Raw genomic sequence first — 22018 nt, forward strand, 5'->3', positions numbered from 1 at the left:
TTGTGCCACTGCACTCCAGCCTGGATGACAGAGCGAGACTCCGTCTCTTTTTTAAAAAAAAGACTTTCCTAACTCCCAGAGTGTTAACAGATGACTCTCTATACCTTTATCTCGCTTCAAGAACTCCAACAACGTCCGGATGGCAGCCACTGCTGAGGCCATGTCAGGATCTTCTTTCATCTGAGACTTAAAGTATTCAATTAACTCTGGAAAGAGTGAAAAAAGCGATTCATCTAATTCATTTAGCAGCATGTAAGGCAAGAGAGCTTGTTAATGACTGCTGACTTTAAGAAGCAAATAATTTTAAAAATACTTTCTTTTTAGGGTATTTGGTTTCAGGGATGCAATAAACATTGATGGGAATAGAGAAAACACCACTTTGCTGTTTGCAAGAGCTCTTTCTTTTTTTTTTTTTTTTTTTTGAGACGGAGTCTCGCTCTGTCGCCCAAACTGGAGTGCAGTGGCCGGATCTCAGCTCACTGCAAGCAACGCCTTTCGGGTTCCCGCCATTCTCCTGCCTCAGCCTCCCGAGTGGCTGGGACTATAGGCGTCCGCCACCTCGCCCGGCTAGTTTTTTGTATTTTTTAGTAGAGACGGGGTTTCACCGAGTTAGCCAGGATGGTCTCGATCTCCTGACCTCGTGATCCGCCCGTCTCGGCCTCCCAAAGTGCTGGGATTACAGGCTTGAGCCACCGCGCCCGGCCAAGAGCTCTTTCTTATTTTGAAAAAGCTACTGGTGTGCAAGGCCTAAAAATTAAGCCTGAGTAAATGATGAAAAGTCCTTCTCTCTTCAGCGTCCTTGGCCCTAAGATCTGAGAGGATCCCAGAGTCAACCACCTTGCCCATTTCTCCTGCACCCCTCCAGACAGTCTATGCTAATACAAGTCTATTCACATACACATATATGTTACAAATACTATATATGGAGTTCCACTCACTCCCCTTTATTTCTTTACATGAAAAGTGTATTAGTTTGCCCTTGTGTTTCACTTAATAAGCATACTAGATAAGCACATCAAATATGCCTTATTCATTCTAATTTTAATGACAGATCCAACAAGGCAGGGAGTCTTATTCCTATTTCACATATAAGGAAATCGAAACTGCGAAGGCCCTTCTGGAGACGGGCACCGGGAAGGAGCGTATGTGTGGGAGGGGTGCCTGCAAACACCGTCAGGGCGCATCCCCGAAAACAAGAGCAGCGCGGGGGATTTAGTTGTGACTCGAGGAAACACATCCAGTGGAGCAGCCTCAAATTCAAAAGAAATCTCTTCGGGAGCTCAGCCTGGATGTGAGTGGTTGAGGGGACCCCTGAACGGCTCTGCTGTAGCCTAGCAGCCCTGGCCTGTCCTGATTTACCCTTGTCGTCCATGGCGTCCTCCTGCGGCGGAGCCCCAGAGCACCCGAGCCGCCCGCGCTGTCTTGAACGGGTCCGCCGGCCGCGCCGCCTCCCAGCCAGTCTGACAGCGCACTGCACACCTCCGCACCCCACTTCCGGCGCACTTCCGTACCCCGCATCCGGCGCACCCCCGCACTCCACTTCCGCAGCTTTAGGTGGCTGGCATGAGTCAAAGCACCTTGTGCGTCACTTGGCGGCGCCGGATGTTGGGCTGCGCAGCGTTTGAGGCACTCGCCTGACCACCGCTTGTTCTTCGCTGAGGTGCTGAGACAGCCATGGTTTCAGACGGTGAGGACCCTGCAGGGCGGGACTTCGACTCCGGGGCTCGGCGGGCTCGGTCCGGCTATGACCGGCCAAATGGAGTGTGTCTTTTGGGCTGGATAGAACCCCTTTGGTCTTTAGAGGAGTAGCGAAGGCATTCAGTCATTCATTCAGTAAATATTTTTGGATCGCCTCCTGTGTGCAGGCATTATTTATTGGATTGTAGCAGAGATCGTGACAGGGGCCTTAGTGGAGGTTACAGTCTACTGGGTGAAACAGACGACAATAAATAAAAATAATTTCGGCCGGGTCACACCCCGGTGGATTAGGCCTGTAATCCCATCACTTTGGGAGGCCGAGGCGGGAGAATCGCTTGAAGCCAGGAGTTCGAGACCTGCCTGGGCAAAACAGCCAGACCCCATCTCTACAAAAAAATAAAATAATTAGCCGGGCCCGTGTCTGTGGTCCCAGCTACTCGGGAGGCTGAGGCGGGAGAATCACTTGAGCCCAGGAGTTGGAGGCTTCAGTGAGCTACGATCGGAGCACTGCTCCCAGCGTGGGTGACAGGGCATGAACTCGTCAATAAAAAATTAAAAAATAAATTATTTTTCAAAGGCTGAAAAGAGCTATGAAGATCATGTAATAATACGGTCCTAGTTACAATAGTACATTGTGACTTTGAGGAGGCACTGTTTTAGATCGGGGCCGAGGAAAAGTGCAGGATAGTGAAACCGACTGGAATGATTGTGTGAAGTTCTGGGGAAGTGTACTCTTTAAGTGCAAGGGCCCTGTGGCAGATTGAGCCACCAAGTTACACTGAGAAGGGAGGAATGCAGAGCTTGCGGGTAGAGGATGGTGGGGAGACATTAGCTACCACATACACAGTCAGATGTCTTGAAGAAAAAGGAGGCTAGAGGGATGAGATCAGAGAACCAGCCAGTTTCAGGTCATGCAGGGCCTTATTGGCTGTGATAGAGAAGTTAGGCTTTATTTTTAGGTGCAAGACAATGACATTGTAGAGTTTTAAGCTAGGAAGTGTTATGATCTGGTTTGCAATTTTAAAAGATCACTGTGGCTGTTGTGTGGAAAATGGACTGTGGGGAGCAAGAATAGAGATAGGGGAGTCGTTTCAGGAACTGTAATAATTGTCCATCCTCTCTTAATTGATGTGAAACCGTACCACAACCCTGTGAGGGAGGCAGGCCTGGCATTGCTCATGTCTACAAATGAGGTCGTGAACTAAAGAAGGATATTCACAGGGACATTGCACATGTATAGATGCACACCTTTCTTTACAGGCAACACTTTTTCTGTCTGGCAGACACAGTTGTATTAAGTGCTTCTGTCCTAGGTGCTTCGTTGTGTGATTTACACATTTTTTTGTTTGGTTTTTCTATTTAAAAAAAAAAAAAGGTGGCTGGGCACAGTGGCTCACGCCTGTAATCCCAGCATTTTGGGAGGCTGAGGCGGGTGGATCACTTGAGATCAGGAGTTTGAGACCAGCCTGGCCAACATGGCGAAACCCCGTCTCTGCTAAAAATACAAAAAAATTAGCTGGACGAGGTGGTGCACGCCTATAATCCCAGCTACTCAGGAGGCTGAAGCAGGAAAAGTGCTGAACCCAGGAGGCGGGGGTTGCAGTAAGCCGAGATCGTGCCACTGCACTCCAGCTTGGGCGACAGAGCAAGACTCCGTCGCAAAAGAAAAAAAAGAGATAAGGTCTCACTATTTTGCCCAGGCTGGTCTCAAACTCCTGGGCTGAAGCGATCTTTCTTCCTCGACCTCCCAAAGTGTTGGGATTACAGGCGTGAGCCACTACACCAGTCCTGATTTACACACATTTATTTTATCCTAGGATTAGCAAATTCCATCGTTTTTTAAGAAGTCCACAGTCTTAAGTGGGCAGGACTGGGAAGAGAGATCAGAAGCACAACTAACTGTAAAATGAAATAGTAAGTGCTAAGTGCCATTAGAAGAGAGAGCTGTGGGTTGTCAGAGGTGGGCAGTGGGGCAGTGAAGAGCCACAGTCTTTATAGTCAAGCAGATCTGTCTTTAGAACAGGGCTTTGGCCTTGCCACTTGTTAGCAGGCCATATGTGACTTAGGACACGTTACTTTCATTTGCAGAATAGGAATACCATATTTCATATTTCAGCTAATCTAAGATAATATTGATCATGAGATGTGCCATTATTTAATATACCACTAAGAAAGAAAAAAATGCCATTAATCTTAATGATAAGGATACCATCCAGATGTCAACAACTGTTCGTTGTAAAAATCATGGGGTGGGGGTGGTCTCATAATTGATCAAAAATGGCAGGAAAATGTCCTTTGCTGAGTGGTTGTCAGGATGGAATGGGATTTTGGGATTGCAGATTCTGGTGCTTAGTGTAGAGGAGGCTGGCATTCCTTCTGCTCTGAGGTAGGGGAGTCATGAAGAAGAAAGAGTTTGCATTGGTTTGGGGCCTTGAGGAGTGATTGGGATTTGAATACACAGAAATCAAATATAGGGTGGAGATTATCCTAATGTAGAAGACAGGACTGCAGGAAGGAAAGTATGGGGGGAGGAAAGGCATTATTGCTCTTTGCTATTAAATGAGCATCTTGGAGCCGGGCACGGCGGCTCACACCTGTAATCCCAACACTTTAGGAGGCCGAGGTAGGAGGATCGCTTGAGCCCAGGAGTTCGAGACCAGCCTAGCCAACAAAATGAGACCCCATCTCTACAAAAATTTAAAAATTAGCTGGGTGGCTGGGCGCGGTAGCTCATACCTGTAATCCCAGCACTTTGGGAGGCCAAGGCAGGCAGATCACTTGAGGTCGGGAGTTCGAGACCAGCCTGACCAACGTGGAGAAACCCCGTCTCTACTAAAAATACAAAATTAGCTAGGCTTGGTGGCGCATGCCTGTAATCCCAGCTACTCAGGAGGCGGAGGCAGGAGAATCGCATGAACCTGGGAGGCGGAGGTTGTGGTGAGCCGAGATCATACCATTGCACTCCAGCCTGATCAACAAGAGCAAAATTCTACCTGAAAAAAAAAAAATTTAGCTGGATGTGGTAGTGCACGCCTGTTGTCCCAGCTATGTGGGAGACTGAGACAGGAAGGTCACTTGAGCCCAGGACGTCGAGGCTGCAGTGAGCTATATTTGTGATACTGTACTCCAGCCTTGAGACCTTGTCTCAACAATTTGTTTAAAAATACATAAATAAATAAATGAGCGTCCTGGGCCTTTCATAACAGTGTGTACTCACAGGTTTGTATGTCTGTCTGTCACCTCAATTGGAGTATAGTCTCTTTGAGGGGTTGGACCCAGTATCCTCAACATCTTAACACTGTTGTTGAAGGACTAATGTGTTTGGGGTGGGGCATGTGTGTAGTCCTTACTCTACTGGGGAGGTGGATGCAGGAGGATCGCAAACCCAGGATTTCAAGACCAGCCTGGGCAGTTTATCGAGACCCCCATCTCTTAAAAAAAAAACTCAAAAAGGCCGGGTGCGGTGGCTCACGCCTGTAATCCTAACACTTTGGGAGGCCGAGGCGGGCGGATCACAAAGTCAGGAGATCGAGACCATCCTGGCTAACGTGGTGAAACCCCGTCTCTACTAGAAAAATATACAAAAAATTAGCCAGATATCGTGGTGGGCTAAACCTGGAGTCCCAGCTACTTGGGAGGCTGAGGCAGGGAGGATGGTGTGAACCTGGGAGGGGGAGCTTGCAGTGAGCCAAGATCGCACCACTGCACTCCAGCCTGGGTGACAGAGTGAGACTCTGTCTCAAAAAAAAAAAAATCCAAACAAATGATTAATATGTTGTAGCCTGTTTAGAGAATAGAATTCCTCTTAACGGTAAAATTTTGATGCAGGAATTGCTTTTCCCTCTGTTTTTTTACTTGTTTTTTTTTTTGAGACAGAGTCCCGCTCTGTCTCCCAGGCTGGAGTGCAGTGGCGCGATCTTGGCTCACTGCAACCTCTGCCTCCCAGGTTCAAGCGATTCTCTTGCCTCAGCCTCCTGGGTAGCCGGAATTATAGGTGTGCGCCATCATGCCTGGCTAATACTTTGTATTTTTAGTAGAGACGGGGTTTCGCGATGTTCGCCAGGCTGGTCTTGAACTCCTGACCTCAGGTGATCTGCCCACCTCAGCCTCCCAAAGTGCTGGGATTACAGGCTTTAAGCTACTGCACCCAGCCTGGTTTTTTTACCTTTTAAAAAGTGACTCTTTTTTTTTTTTTTGATGCAGGGTCTTGCTCTGTCACCCAGGCTGGAGTGCAGTGGCGCGATCTCGGCTCACTGCAAGCTCCGCCGCCTCCAGGGTTCACGCCATTCTCCTGCCTCAGCCTCCTGAGAAGCTGGGACTACAGGCGCCCGCCACCATGCCCGGCTAATTTTTTTGTATTTTTAGTAGAAACGGGGTTTCACCGTGTTCACCAGGGTGGTCTCGATCTCCTGACCTTGTGATCTGCCCGCCTTGGCCTTCCAGAGTGCCGGGATTATAGGCGTGAGCCACCGCGCCTGGCCTAAAAAGTGACTCTTAATTACAATTGGCCTTGCTGCTACATGGTTTGATGGGTATGGGCCAAATTGACATCTAAGCCTCCCTTTAATTTTTTGCTCCTGAAATTCTGCCACTGGAATTCCTACTACTGGTTAACCAGGGCCTTCTTTCCTTGACCAGGCATTCAGGATGCAGCAGGTGTTTTTTTTGTTGTTGTTGTTGTTTTTTGTTTTTCAGACGGAGTCCCATTCTGTCTCCCAGGCTGGAGTGCATTGGCAGGAACATGGCTCACTGTAGCCTCGACTTCCTGATCTCAAGCGATCCTCCCACCTCAGCCTCCTGAGTAGCTGGGACTACAGGCATGTGCCACCACGCCTGGCTATTTTTTTTTTCCCCAAGATGAAGTCTTGCTCTGTCACCCAGGCTGGAGTGCAGTGGTGCAATCTTGGCTCACTGCCGCCTCCGCCTCCCAGGTTCAAGTGATTCTCCTGCCTCAGCCTCCTGAGTAGTTGGAGTTACAGGCGCTTGCCACCAAGCCCAGCTAATTTTTTTTTTTTTTTTTTTTTTGTATTTTTAGTAAAGATGGGGTTTTTCAGCAAGTTGGCCAGGCTGGTCTTGAACTCATGACCTCAAGTGATCCACCCGCCTCGGCCTCCCAAAGTGCTGGGATTACAGGCATGAGCCACCACGCCCGGCTCTAATTTTTGTATTTTTAATAGAGAAAGGGTTTTGCCATGTTGCCCAGGCTGGTCTCGAACTTCTGAGCTCAAGCCATTTGCCTGTTTTGGCCTCCCAAAGTGCTGGGACTACAGGCCTGTGCCACCACACCTGGCCCTTGTTCAGTAGGTATTTATTGAGCAGCTGCAATGTGCTAGGCAGTGTGGTAGGAGTGAGGATAAGCAGTGAACAAAAAGACAAAAATTCCCACCCTCACGGAGTTTACATTTAGTGCATTAAGATATAGTGGTTCAGGACGTAGACAAGAGCTTGCTAAGGGCTCACTGTGCTTTAAAACTTTTTTTTTTGAGACGGAGTCTCGCTCTGTCGCCCAGCCCAGGCTGGAGTGCAGTGGCACGACCTCGGCTCACTGCAAGCTCCACCTCCTGGGTTCACGTCATTCTCCTACCTCAGCGTGCCGAGTAGCACCCACCACTACAGGCACCCACCACCACGCCTAGCTAATTTTTTGTGTTTTTAGTAGAGATGGGGTTTCACCACGTTAGCCAGGATGGTCTAGATCTCCTGACCTTGTGATCTGACTGCCTCGGCCTCCCAAAGTGTTGGGATTACAGGCGTGAGCCACCGCGCCCGACCCCGCTTTAAAGCTTTAATTGGGTCTTCTGTTAATCTCATAATTAGAAGGTGATAAACATTTAAAGGCTTATAGTGGTGCTCTGGATTTAATTTATGAATTCGGAATGTTAGCTTTGATTCATTTTTATGAAGCTGATGTTTTAAATTTTATTTCTTGTTAATATTTTCAGAAGATGAATTGAATCTTCTGGTTATTGTAGTTGATGCCAACCCAATTTGGTGGGGAAAGCAAGCATTAAAGGAATCTCAGGTAAGACTGCTTGAGGAGGCCTTTGGAGAATTCTCCTTTAACTGAGTGTTTATATTGCTTTTTTAAAAAATGGCTTTATTAAAGTATAATTTACATACTGTAATATTCGGCCACTGTACAATTCAGTGATTTTTTTTTTTTAAGGAAATTTGCGAAGTTGTGTAACCAGCCCCACACTTCTGCTTTAGAACATTTCTTTTACTGCATGACGTTCCGTCGTACCTGTTTGCAGTCAATCCCTGCTTCTATCTCCAAGCTGCAGGCAACCACTGATCTGCCCTCTATCTCTAAATTCCCTTTTCTGGACATTTCATGTATTGATTCCATATAATATGTGGTCTTAAAAAATACTTTCTATTTTGAAATATTTTATTTTTCAATAATATAGACATAGGAAACCAGAAAAGGTACAGAGAGGTCCTGTGTGCCCATCACTGAAGTTCTTTCAGTGGTGACATCTTACATAACCATAGTATAGTTTTGAAACTGTCAGTGCAATCTACGGACCTAATCAGATTGCAGGTTTTACATGTGCTCATTTGTGTGTATGTGTGCGTGCATGTGTGTGTGGTTCTGTGCAGTTTTACCACATTCATCAATGGGTGTGTTCATCAGCTCCACCATCAGGATATGGAACTGTTGCTTTATTACAAAGGAGCCCCTTCTATAGTAGTTACAGAACCTTCCTAGTCCCTGTCCCTAACGCCTAGTAAACACAAATGTACTAATTGGATCTCCATTTCTATAATTTTATTTAGTATATAGATCATACAGTTGGTAATCTTTGAGGTTGGCTTTTGTTTACCCAACATACTGCCCTTGAGATCCATCCAAGTTGCTGCCTGTATCAATAATTTTTCCTTTTTTTTTTTTTTTTGAGACAAGTGTCTCACTCTGTTGCCCAGGCTGGAGTGCAGTGGTGCCACCATAGCCCATTGCAGCCTCACATTCCTGGGCTAAAGCAGTCCTTTGGTCTCAGCCTCCAGAGTAACTGGTACAGCAGGTGCACACCACCATGTCTGGCTAATGTTTGTATTTTTTGTTGAAACGGGTTCTCACCATGTTGCCCAGGCTGGTCTTGAACTCTTGGCTTCAAGCAGTTCTCCCAAATAGTCCTATAATCCCACCACTTCGGCCTCCCACAGTGCTGGGATTACAGGCGTGAGCCACCATGCCAGCCCATTACATAATTTTTAAGTATAGTCACCCTACTGTGCTATCAAACATTGAATTAATTAATTAATTAATTTATTTATTTATTTTTCCTGAGATGGAGTCTTACTCTGTCACCCAGAGCTAGAGTCCCATGGCGTGATCTCGGTTCACTGCAGCCTCTGCCGCCCGAATTCAAGCAACTGAGATGGAGTTTTGCTCTTGTTGCCCAGGCTGGAGTGCAATGGTGTGATCTTGGCTCACCGAAACCTCTGCCTCCTGGGTTAAAGTGATTTTCCTGCCTCAGCCTCCCGAGTAGCTGGGACTACAGGCATGCACCACCACACCCAGCTAATTTTTGTATTTTTGATAGAGAGGGGGTTTCACCATGTTGGCCAGGCTGGTCTCGATCTCTTGACCTCGTGATCTGCCCACCTCAACCTCCCAAAGTGTTGGGATTACAGGCATGAGCCACTGCGCCTGGTCGATCTCTTCTTACTTGTGATTCTATTTCCAAAAAAGATCACATACACATGTACCAGAAGTTAGGACTTGAATATATCTTTTGCGGGGACATAATTTGACCCACAACAGTTGCTCTAGGGATTACTGTATGTGTCTTACCATTGTCTACTTTAGGTTAATACTCATTTAATTCCAGTAATATATAGAGGCTTTGCTCCAGTATAGATCCATTTCCACCCCTTCCCCGTGTTCTTACTGTCATACATATCACCCCTGCATGTTACAAACCTGACAATGCAGTGTTACAATTGTTACTTACACAGTTGCTCATACCAGGTATAAGCATCTTTTCGCTTGTTAACAAAAAATAAAAATATCACACAATATTCATGTTAGAACTATACTCATTCTTCACTTGAAACCATACTCTTTTTTCTTTTTTTTGAGACGGAGTCTCAAAAAGAGACGGGCTGGAGTGCAGTGGTCGAGCTCGGCTCACCGCAGTCTCCGCGTCCTGGGTTCAAACGGTTCTCCTGCCTCAGCCTCCCGAGTAGCTGGGACTACAGGCACATGCCGCCACACTCACCTAATTTTTTGTGTGTGTATTTTAGTAGATTTGGGGTTTCACCGTGTTGCTCAGGCTGGTTGCAAACTGCTGAGCTCAGGCAATCCACCTGCCTCAGCCTCCCAAAGTGCTGGGATTACAGGTGTGAGCCACCGTGCCTGGCCAAACTATACTCATTTTTCAACTGGCTATGGATACAAGAATTCAGCAAAAATCAACATAGGCATTCTGTGAGAATCCATTGACTGTATGCAATTTACCATAAAGAGTATTGTGCATTTCACTGTTATTTGTAAATTGTGTGCTACAGACTACTGTATCAGTAATATCCGTATGTACTTGTGTACATGTGTACCTCGTTTTTGGAGAGCGAATGGTTAAACATCTGCCAGCACATCACTGCATGCTGCCCTGTTACTCCAAAAAGGCTGTGTTTGCACTCATCAGTGCTGTGTGAGAGTTCCTTTTCTGTTGTACCAACACAAGATGTTCATTCTCCTTATTTCATCTTTTGTCAATATGAGGAGCAAAAGACAATGTAATCTCAATTTGCTTTTAGTGTATTTCATGGCCATTTGTATTTCTCTCTTGGGACATCACCCACTTCTTTCTTTGGATATTCATGGCATGTAGTTTTTTTAAAATTAATGATTTATGGACACTCTTTATATTAAAAGATTAACCCATTACTTGTCATATGTTGCAACTATTTATTTTTCCAGTTTGTAACTTGTTTTCTTTCACTTTTTTTTTTTTTTTTTTGAGACAGAGTCTCGCTCTGTCTCCCAGACTGGAGTGCAGTGGCCGGATCTTAGCTCACTGCAAGCTCCGCCTCCTGGGTTTACGCCATTCTCCTGCCTCAGCCTCCCGAGTAGCTGGGACTACAGGTGCCCGCCACCTCGCCCAGCTAGTTTTTTGTATTTTTTAGTAGAGACAGGGTTTCACCGTGTTAGCCAGGATGGTCTCGATCTCCTGACCTCATGATCCACCCATCTCGGCCTCCCAAAGTGCTGGGATTACAGGCTTGAGCCACCGCGCCTGGCCACTTCTTTCACTTTTATTTATATTGTCACTTTTTGCAAAATAGAAATTTTAATAGATTTAAGCTTTTTTTTCCAGTAGGGTGAAATTTACCAGTGTTTTGGTCTTTTTTTTGAGATGGAGTCTTACTCTGTCACCCAGGCCGGAGTGCAGTAGCACGATCTCAGCTTACTGCAGCCTCCACCTCCCGGGTTCAAGCAGTCCTCCCACCTCAACATCCCAAGAAGCTGGGACTATAGGCGTGTGCCAACACACCCAGCTAATTTTTGTATTTTAAGTAGAGATGGGGTTTTGCCATGTAAGCCAGGCTGGTCTTAAACTCCTGACCACAGGTGATCTGCCTGCCTTGGCCTCCCGAAGTGCTGGGATGTAAGCCACCACTCCTGGCCACCAGTGTTCTGTTTTCTACCTGAAGTATTTATTTAAGAGAAACAGACCTTATTCTAGGATTATGAAAATATCTACTTATGAAGACTGAAACTTCAAGGATCGTTTGTTTAGTTTGTTACTAGAGAAATTTCTCTGAACATACTGAATACCAAAAAAAAAAATAGTGACTTATGTATCTTAATAATATTAGTTCTTGTGGGAAGGTGATATTCTGTATTTGTTTTTTCAAACTTTAAAAGTTTTTAGGCTGGGCATGGTGGCTCATGCCTGTAATCCCAGCACTTTGGGAGGCTGAGGCGGGCGGATCATGAGGTAAAGCGATCGAGACCATCTTTGCCAACATGGTGAAGCCCCATCTCTACTAAAAATCAAAAAAGGAGCTGGGCGTGGTAGCATGGGCCTCTAGTCCCAGCCACTGTGGAGACTGAGGCAGGAGAACTACTTGAACCTGGGAGGTGGAGGTTGCAGTAAGCTGCGATTGGGCCACTGCACTCCAGCCTGGTGACGGCGTGAGACTCCATCTCAAAAAAAAAAAAAGTTTTTAATTCATTTGCCCACTAAGTATACTGAGCAACCACTATATTGTTTACTAAGTATATACTAGACATTCAGTAGTGGCTCAGTGTACTTAGTGAACAAATGAATTAAACATTTTACAGGTCTCCAATGTTTTCAGTATGTATTCGTTATCTACTCCACATATAGTAATAGTTTGCTGGAAATTTTATCACAGAACATGTGACATGTTTGTTATTCCTTAAATTTTATGCTGCAAATATTTGTGGACTATTGTACTAATGTAGAAATGATCTCATATAAGTAAAATTAAAGAACTATAGTTTTCAAGTGTTTTTGTTTTTGGCTTTGGAGGAGGGGAGCTCCTGAGCAAATTTTTAATGGTGAATAATTATCTAAAATTTAAATGAAGTCTTTTTTTTGTTTGTTTGTTACAGGGTCTAGCTCTGTTGTCCAGGCTGCAGTACAGTGGTACAATCTTGGCTTACTGCAGCCTGGCTCTCCAGGGCTCAAGCGATCCTGCCACCTCAGCCTCCAGAGTAGCTAGGACCACGGGTGCACACCACCATGGCTGGCTAGTTTTGTTTGTTTTTTATAGAGCTAAGGTTTCATTATGTTGCCCAGGCTGATCTCAAACTCCTGAACTCAAGCAGTCCTCCCACCTTGGCCTCTCAGGGTGCTGGGATTACAGGCTTGAGCCACTGCACCTGATCTAAACGAAATCTTAATTATGTCAAGAACTGACATGATTATTTGGATAGCTAATTTGTTTTTCTAATGTCTTTCTTTTTTTTTCAACAGTTTACCTTATCCAAATGCATAGATGCTGTGATGGTGCTGGGAAATTCGCATTTATTCATGAATCGTTCCAACAAACTTGCTGTGATAGCGAGTCACATTCAAGAAAGGTATGACCGTTGCAATTGCTTTTCCTATTCAGTGCTAAGTCACATTCAAGAAAGGTATGACCGTTGTGATTGCTTTTCCTATTCAGTGTTTAACATTCATGAATTTTTTTGTGCCAGTTGACATGTTTTGTTCCTATTCCATGTTGCAAAAGAAAATGTTTTCTGTGCCAGTGAACAGCCACAGCACCAAGAGCCAGTACGTGTACATTGTGATATCCATGAATTGTGCAAACCTCATTGTTAGTCGATAGTGGAGTTACTAATGGCCCATGTAATTTGCACAGATTGAACTATATTATTTAGGCAGAAAGGGGACGAGAGCTATCCAGTTGGGCAGCTACTTCCCTCACCTGTCTTCCCATTTTGTGTCTGCCCCAGAGTGCAAGCGAGATGGGAGATGTGATTCTGTTTACCTTTGGCTCTGCATAGTTCTTGTGGCCTGTTTCCCTGCTCTGTGAGTGAACCTGATGCTTAGAAATAAGGATTTTCTTATAACACTGGCTTCTAAACCCAAGCCAACTACTCCATCTGGCGCTTGGCAGAAGAAACAGTGGTCGTTTCTCACACTGGTGTGAAACTGGCTGTGTTAGACTCACTGCAAGATGGTGCATAGCCTGCAGCTGATGTGTAAATGTGACCGTGGATACAGCAAAGTTTTTGTGAATAATTTGGGCCATATTTACTTCTCACATTATGCACTGACAGAAGAGTTGAATTCCCATGTAAGACACAGCTCTTGGATGTCTGTTTTTTTTGTTTTTTGAGACAGGGTCTTGTTCTGTCACCCAGGCTGGAGTACGGTGGCACTATCATGGGCCACTGTAGCCTCTGACCTTCTGGGCATAAGTGATCCTCCTGCCTCAGCCTCCCAAGTAGCTGGGACTGCAGGTGTTCACAACCACACTCGGCTAATTTTTGAATTTTTTATAGAGATGGGCTCTCACTGTGTTGCCCAGGCTGGTCTTGCTCTCCTAGGCTCAAGCAATCCTTTCACCCCAGCCTCCCAAAGTACTGGGATTGCAGGGATCAGCCACCACGCTTGGCTCGTCTATGTCTTAATCACCACATTACAATAGAAGACTCTTGCTTACCAACATATTTCATATGGTAGCTCTCAGAGTTTCTTGGTTCTTAGAGCTGCCTGCTTCCTCGGGTGGGTGGAAGAGCCCATGGGCCACCAAACACATACTCTTACTCTCATCCTCACTACATATTTTTTTCTCAGAATTGGATGAAAAGATGATGCTAGTTTGGTTACAATACCAGTAAAACCTATACCTGTCAAAGTTTTTTTTTTTTTTTTAAAGTCACAAGGCCATGGCCGGGTGCGGTGGCTCAAGTCTGTAGTTGCAGCACTTCGGGAGGCCAAGGTGGGCGGACCACGAGGTCAGGAGATCGAGACCATCCTGGCTAACACGGTGAAACCCCGTTTCTACTAAAAATACAAAAAAAAACTAGCCGGGCGTGGTGGCGGGCGCCTGTAGTCCCAGCTACTCGGCAGGCTGAGGCAGGAGAATGGTGTGAACCCGGGAGGCGGAGCTTGCAGTGAGCTGAGATCACGCCACTGCTCTCCAGCCTGGGTGACAGAGCAAGACTCCGTCTCAAAAAAAAAAAAAAAAAAAAAAGGTCATGAGGCTGGGCACGGTGGCTTACGCCTGTAATCCCAACACTTCCGGAGGCTGAGGTGGGCAGATTACTTGAGGTCAGGAGTTTGAGCCCAGCCATACATAGCGGCCAACATAGTGAAACCCCATCTCTACTAAAAATACAAAAAATTAGCTGGGGCCTGGTGGTACACACCTGTAATTCCAGCTACTGGGAAGGCTGAGGCACGAGAATCACTTGAGACTGGTAGGTGGAGGATGCAGTGAGCTGAGACTGCACCACTGCACTCCAGTCTGGGTGACAGCAGGACTGTGTCTCAAACAAAAAAAGAGTCATGAATCACTGGGAGAATCTTTTCAGGGACCTTTGGACCAGATTTTTATTACTGGGATAGATGTGTCCCTTAAATAATAAACTAGTAGTGACTTGGAATTTGCTATGAACCTGTTGTGGTTGTCATTTGAGAAAGGAAGGCACAGGCACCCGCTGCAGCATTTTGGAGATTATAACCCAACGCCCTCTGTATTTCCCCACACTTTTCAGAAAACACTGGAACCAGTAAAACATTCTGTGGCCAATTTGCCTATTTTATACATTTTTACTTTGTTTTTATACCCTTTTTCTTACACATTTAAAAAAAATTTTGTCTTACACATTTTTTAAGAAATGAAATTTACTGTAGAATTTTGTGAATCCCACATTGTGATTTTGTTTGTTGTCTGCTGAATTTCATTCTGATCATGAGTGAGCATGGGCAGTGAGGCCTGGTGTAACCAGGGTTTTTCCCCTGCTGTTTCAGCCGATTCTTATATCCTGGAAAGAATGGCAGGCTTGGAGACTTCTTCGGAGACCCTGGCAACCCTCCTGAATTTAATCCTTCTGGGAGTAAAGATGGAAAATACGAACTTTTAACCTCAGCGAATGAAGTTATTGTTGAAGAGATTAAAGATCTAATGACCAAAAGTAACAGCTTTTAAAAATTGTTATTTTGCAAATAGGGTTGATTTTGGAGGTCCTTTAGGCTTTAAGTTAAAAGATGTGGGTTCTTTATATTGTATGCCTGCATGTTCTCTCTTTTTAAAAATCGTTTTCATCAAAGTCGGTTCATTATTTGCTTAGCCTCTACAGCATTTGACACTGCTGACCAGCCTTTACTTCTTGAAACACGTCTTTTGGCTTCTAAGAATGCCCTGTGACCTGTTTTTCCTCTTTTCCTGAAACATTACTTCATAGTCTCTATTTCTGGCTTTTCCTTCATCTTGTCTCTTAAAATACGTTTTTAATTTGACACATGATTTTCATCTTTTCTCCCTCTGTATGTTCTTACCCACTTTTGCCTTTAATTATCTTTTATATGTGGACACTTTCCAACTTTGTCTCTAACCCAGACTTTCTTTCACGCTCAAATGCCTCCATTTCAGCGTCCCACAGTCTCTTGACATGGCCCAGGCTAGTCTCATTATCTTTGCTCTCAATCACACCACCATTTCCATTCTATTTCTGTCAGCCCCCATCCACCTAGTTTTCTAAACTTAAAGCTTTCATTTTTAACTCCTCCTCACATCCAACATCTAATCAGCTACAAATCCTAGTGTTTAGCCTCAGAAGTGTCTCCAGAATCCCACTCATTATTGTCATCTTTTTATTTTTTATTTTAAAAAATTTTTATAGAGATGGGGTCTTGCTACGTTGCCCAGGCTGGTCTGGAACTCCTGGGCTCAAGCTATCCTCCTGCCTCTGCCTCCCAAAGCGCTGGATTACAGGCATGAGCCACCACACCCAGCCCCCATCCCTATTGTCATCTTTTTTTTTTTTTTGACATGGAGTTTCGCCCTCGTCGCCCAGACTGGAGTGCAATGGCACGTGATCTCAGCTCACTGCAACCTCCGCCTCCCGAGTTCAAGTAATTTTCCTGCCTTAGCCTCCCAAGTAGCTGGAATTACAGGCGCGTACTGCCACGCCTGGCTAATTTTTAATGTTTTTAGTAGAGACGGGGTTTCACCATGCTGGCCAGGCTTATCTCGAACTCCTGACCTCAGGTATCCACCCGACTCGGCATTCCAAAGTGCTGGGATTACAGGTGTGAGCCACCACACCCAGGCCCCATCCCTTATTGTCATCTTGATCAACCTCAGCACTGTTGACATTTTGGGCTGGATAATTCTTTGTTGTGGCAGCTGTCCTGTGCGTTATAGGATGTTTAGCACCATTTCTGGCCTTGGACCATTAGACACCATAATATCCCCCAGTTGTGACAACCAGATATGTCTTCAGACATTGCAGATGCCCCCTGTAGGGCACATTCACCCCACGTTTAGAGCCACTGCTCTAGATGATTGTTATAGCTTCTAACTGGTTTTCTGACTCCTGTCTTCCCAGTCAAGTCTTTGCACTCAGCCTCCAGAGTTATCATCTTAAAAATCAAAGCTGCTATTCCTGGGCCCATAGGCCTTTCCTGGCTCCCTTCTGCCTACAGGTGGTGGTTTCCAAACCTTAGCCTGAATCAGAATCACCTGAGGGAAAAGACAATTCTATAGAGACAGCAAGTTGGTTAGTGGTTGCCCAGGGCTGGGCAGAGACTCGGGAGTGATTGCAAATGGGCCCAAGTGATCTTTTGGGGTAATAGGAGACTGTTCTAAAATTGGATTGTGATGATGATTGCATAATTGTAAATTTACTAAAAATAATTAAATTGCATCCCTAAAAGTACTTTTAGACCAGAATTTATGGTTTGTAAATTATAAACCTGTTAAAAAATCAGCTGGAAGTCTTGTTAAAACAGTGTCAGGCCCCACTCAGTTTCCAATTCACTGGATCTAGGGAGGTCCGGAGACTTTATAGTTCTCTTACAGTCCCAGGTGGTGCCCCTATAGCTGGTTCCAGAATCTCACTTTGAGAGTCACTGGCCTCCAGGATTAAGTCTCAGCTCAGCTTCACAGTATAGTGTTCAAGACCTTTTCTGGTCTGACCTCGCCCATGGGGCGTCAGTTCTCCTGGACCAGCTCTAAGCTAGCTTGCACAGAGTGTCAATCTGGGCTCCTTGCCCTCTTGAACTGTAGTTTTAGGATTTTGATATCTTGAGTGACTTTTTTCACCCAGGGCACCAAACAAGTGGCAAACTCCTCCCTGCTTCTCATGGCTGGAGGAGAGTTTCTCCAGTCTTCCCTGCACTGGCTGAGCACAGAGGATGATGGGAAGGAGGGGATGGTGGGAGAGGGAGGGCAGGGGGCCTCAGAGCCTTGTACTCTGTCCAGGCTGCTAGACTTATGCGTGACATTTTTTACCACATAGATCACGAATAAACTGGAACCTTTCCAAGTAAAAACAGGACCTTTTTGTGTGTGTGTATGGTAAAGTACAAATAACAAAATTTGCCATTTTACCGATTTTTAGAATTTCTAATGTAAAATTTACTTACCATAAAATTTACCATTTTGACAATATTTAAGTGTACAGTTCAGTAATGTTGAGTATATTGGCCTTGTTTTGCAATCATCACCACCGTCCATCACCAGAACTTTTTCATCTTTACAAACTGAAATTCTGTACCCGTTAAACGGTAACTCCCTGTTCCCCCTCACCCTCCGGCTAGCCCCTGAACAAACACCAGGATGTTTTACATTGAGAAAAGGTTAAAAAGTTGCTTAGTTAACCATTACCAAGAACACATTGCTATGTTTTTAAACCTAGTTTGAAAATGTCTTGTTTGATTTCATTCATGAAGAGTGTTTTGGTTTGAAAGCATACTTAGTTCAGGAAAGCACCCAATTATTTTAGTTCAAGAAAGTACTTAAAAATTCCCTTTTAAATATTTTCTGTTATTTGCAGGTGACATAAAGGGTCAACATACAGAAACTTTGCTGGCAGGATCCCTGGCCAAAGCACTTTGCTGTATCCTTGGTGTCTGAATCATTTAAAGGTGTCTTCTGTAATAAACATCTTAACTTGTGACATTTCTTAGAACTTTGGGTGCTCATTAATGGGAGGTGTGAGTACTCTCAACTGAAGGGTAATTTAAAAACAATAGTTTATATTGGTTTTGAATTTTTCTTTTTTTGAGACAGAGTCTCACTCTGTCAACCCAAGTTGGAGTGCAGTGGCACAATCTCGGCTCACTGCAACCTTCGCCTCCTGGGTTCAAACAATTATCTTGCTTCAGCCTCCCAAGTAGTTGGGACAGGTGCCCGCCATCACACCCGGCTAAATTTTTTTGTATTTTTAGTAGAGATGTAGTTTCACCAAGTTAGCCAGGCTGGTCTTGAACTCCTGACCTCAAGTGATCCACCAACTTCGGCCTCCCAAAGTGCTGGGATTACAGGCCACTGTGCGTGGCTGGCTTTGAAAAGTTTTTTAAGACAAACTGTAAAAACTGGAAATGGGGAAGAGTAAGAAAACTCTAGCTTCTCCATTATGTCTTTCTGCCTGCAGGAAACACTGCTTCAGGGTGCTTTCTTGTTTCTTATTTTGATAAATTCAGACTTTTTAAACATTTTCATTTTCTTCTTGACTTGGGAACAGTGTTTGATTTTTAAAAGCCATTTAGGAGCCCTGAAGCTTAATAAATGAGTGGCCACTTCTCCTTAGGTGAACCGGTGGTTTTGCATGTAGCGTAGGGCAATACCTTTCCATTTTATCTGTGTGATGTTTTCTCAGTCTTATGGCATTAATTTTGGGGGGAGGGGCAGCATTGAGTGATTATTTTGTCCTAGAGTTTGATGTGAGTTGCCTGAACATCTTCGTAAATCAATACTTCTTGTCCCAGGATTCAAATTTAGGACACGGTAGATAACAATAGGACAGTCAAGTGTTGCGAATTTTAATTTTCTGGGACAGAGATTATATTTTGGTTAGATTACAAAGCCCAGTTGACTGCAGAGTTAGTAACTGAAAACCCCCAATCACTCTCGTGTATTTATCTTGGTAAGTGGAGCATTTCCCTTCTTAGCTAGGTAGATGCTGGGTTTATTTAAAATTGGAGGTTATATTTCTTTTTACTATAAATATTTATGAAGTAAAATAATATTTTTGTATTCCTTAATGTTAAGAAATTAAGACATTCACAGAATGAACAAGGAAATTAAAGGTAAGAGCCTGCATTTTCCTATGAGAACTATAATCCTACTTATTTTACTAGTATTTCTTTGCTGGACTATTTAAAAATTGGTTAGGAAACCATATATGATTAATAAGATCTAGTTAAATTTTTTTCTGCTTTTTTCTCTTTATAGATAATCAGGAAATGAAGTCAAGGATATTGGTAAGATTAAAAAATCATTACTTTTTTATATGACAACTGTAGATAATTAGAAAACATAATGGGAGGCCGAGTGTGGTGGCTCACACCTGTAATCCCAGCACTTTGGGAGGCCGTGGTGGGCAGATCACTTGAGGTCAGGAGCTCGAGACCAGCCTGGCCAACATGGTGAAACCCCGTCTCTACTCAAAATACAAAAATTAGCTGAGCGTGGTGGTGCATGCCTATAGTCCCAGCTGCTCAGGAGCCCGAGGCAGGAGAATCGCTTGAACCTGGGAGACGGAGGTTGCAGTGAGCCAAGATTGCGCCACTGCACTCTAGCGTGGGTAACAGAGTGAGACTCCGTCTCAAAAAAAAAAAAAAAGAAAAAAGAAAACATGATGGGAAATAAAACCCATTTATAGTAGGAGCAAAAAATATTAACTATCCAGGATTCGTTTAACAAGCAATGTGTAAAACTGATGATAAGGAAAACTAAAATTCTGAAAGAGAGAGAAGAATAAATGGAGAGCCATATTTTGTTCTTGGTTGTCAGTTTTCCCAAAATCATTCTGTAAATTCAATTTACAATCTCAGTCAGAATATCAGGGAGGTTTTTTTTTCCTGGCAGGGTGGGGAGATTTAAAAAAGAAATTGAAGGCGAGTGTAGTGGCTCACGCCTATAATCCCAGCACTTTGGGAGGCCAAGGCGGACAGATCAAGAGGTCAGGAGTTTAAGACCATCCTGGCCAATATGGTGAAACGCCATCTCTACTAAAAATACAAAAAATTAGCTGGGTGTGGTGGTGGGCACTTGTAGTCCCAGCTACTAAAGAGGCTGAGGCATGAAAATCGCTTGAACCTGGGAGGTGGAGGTTACAGTGAGCCGAGATTGCGCCCCTGCAGTCCTGCCTGGGCTACAGAGCAAGACTCCATCTCAGAAAAAAAAAAAGAAAAAAAGAAATTCAACAGTTTATCTGGAAGAATAAATTTAAAAGAATAGTCAGGAACTTTCTGAAAAGGATTAGTAAGTAGGAACTTGTTGCATTAGTCCTTATAACACAATGTAGAGCAAGTCACTGTGTGGTAGTAGCACAGAGCACACAAACAAAATAGGAAAGACTAGAGTCCAGTAATCAAACCATGTACATGGGAGAGCTGGACTTGTCACAGAGGAAGCACTTCAAATTAGTGGAGAGAAAATGAGTTGCTCAGTAAAAGGTGCTGGCCCAACTGATTGGCCATTTGGGGAAAAACAGAGCTTGTTCCTTGTCTCACCACTTATACTTAAATATATTCTAGTAAAGATCAAACATTTCAGTGTAAAGGTTCAAGTCATAACAGTACTAGAAGAAGGCTGGGTGCAGTAGCTCACGCCACCGCACCCGGCCATAAATTCATTGTTAAAAGTCAAGCTTTAGAAAAACAGGTAGAAAATGAGCAGTCTGCAAAAGCAAAAGGTCAGTTTTAGCATTTGAAAATATGTTCAGTCTTACTAGTAAGCAAAGAAATGTCAAGTAATTGGCCGGGCATGGTGGCTCATGCCTGTAATCCCAACACTTGGGGAGGTCGAGGCAGGTGGATCACAGTTGTTAAGCGCAAATGAAAAAGCTGGCAGTTCCCTGGGTTGATGGTGATGTTGGGGATTGGTTATTCTCATGCATTGCTGATAGGAGGATAAATTGGTAAAAATTTTTCTGGGGTGCATTTTGGTAATCTGTATCAGAATTAAATGTGCATACACTTTAGTAATCACTGCTTATTTTCCGGAGGTAATTAGAGAGCTGTGTAGAGAGTATATGAGGGTGTCATCAGAACATTGTTTAAAACCGAGAATTGGAAACTGCTTAAATAGTGGAAATTTATGAAGTCTACAAGAAGCATATATTCTAGAAGTATATATTCTAATTCATTGACATTAGAATATTTTTTCCCACATATATTGTGGACTGAAAAAGCAGGTTGCAGAATGCTAAGTAATCATCCTGACACGTGTGAGTGTGTGTATTTTGGATGTGTGTGTATTCTGGGTATGTGTATGTGTGTATATTTTGGATGTGTGTGTGTTTTGGGTGTGTGTATGTATTTGGGGTATGTTTGTGTGTTTTGAGTGTTTTGGGGGTTTGTGTATATTTTATGTGTGTATTTGGGGTATGTGTATTTTAAAGGGTATGTATTTCGGGGGTATGCTTTGGATGTGTATTTTTTGGGGGTGTGTTTATTGGTTGTGTGTGTGTGTTTTGGGTGTGTGTATTTTGAGGGTGTACTTTTGGGGTGTGTATATTTTGAGTGTGTATGTATTTCGGGTGTGCGTACCTGTGTATTTTGGGTGTGTATGTATTTTGGATGTGCATACCTGTGAATTTTGAGTGTATGTGTATGTATTTGTGGTGTGTGTATTTTGGGTGTGTGTGTATTTTGGG

General features: G+C 44.1%; 2 protein-coding genes across 5 annotated transcripts in view; one reads left to right on the forward strand and one right to left on the reverse strand.

Annotated features, from left to right (window-relative positions):
- EIF2B1 (eukaryotic translation initiation factor 2B subunit alpha) overlaps positions 1-1585 on the reverse strand; it is a 12592-nt gene extending 11007 nt beyond the window's left edge. Inside the window, exons 1-2 of one of the 2 annotated variants that reach the window (XM_023206037.2) lie at positions 1360-1585; positions 105-206 (exon numbers count right to left, since the gene is read on the reverse strand). In XM_023206037.2, coding sequence (XP_023061805.1) covers positions 105-206; positions 1360-1372 — 115 coding nt within the window. In that variant the 5' untranslated portion in view covers positions 1373-1585. The remainder of the gene's footprint in view (positions 1-104; positions 207-1359) is intronic. The other variant, XM_023206045.3, reaches the window with a different exon arrangement.
- Positions 1553-22018, forward strand: part of GTF2H3 (general transcription factor IIH subunit 3) — a 27543-nt gene continuing 7077 nt past the window's right edge. The window contains exons 1-7 of one of the 3 annotated variants that reach the window (XM_023206008.2): positions 1553-1687; positions 7641-7720; positions 12651-12757; positions 15162-15325; positions 18191-18253; positions 19416-19445; positions 19591-19619. In XM_023206008.2, coding sequence (XP_023061776.1) covers positions 1675-1687; positions 7641-7720; positions 12651-12757; positions 15162-15325; positions 18191-18253; positions 19416-19445; positions 19591-19619 — 486 coding nt within the window. In that variant the 5' untranslated portion in view covers positions 1553-1674. Of the gene's footprint in view, positions 1688-7640; positions 7721-12650; positions 12758-15161; positions 15326-18190; positions 18254-19407; positions 19446-19590; positions 19620-22018 lie in introns of all 3 variants that reach the window. The other 2 variants (XM_023206025.1, XM_023206018.1) reach the window with 2 other exon arrangements.

This window comes from Piliocolobus tephrosceles, chromosome 10 (assembly GCF_002776525.5).
Source record: "Piliocolobus tephrosceles isolate RC106 chromosome 10, ASM277652v3, whole genome shotgun sequence".
Classification (NCBI taxonomy): Eukaryota; Metazoa; Chordata; class Mammalia; order Primates; family Cercopithecidae; genus Piliocolobus; species Piliocolobus tephrosceles.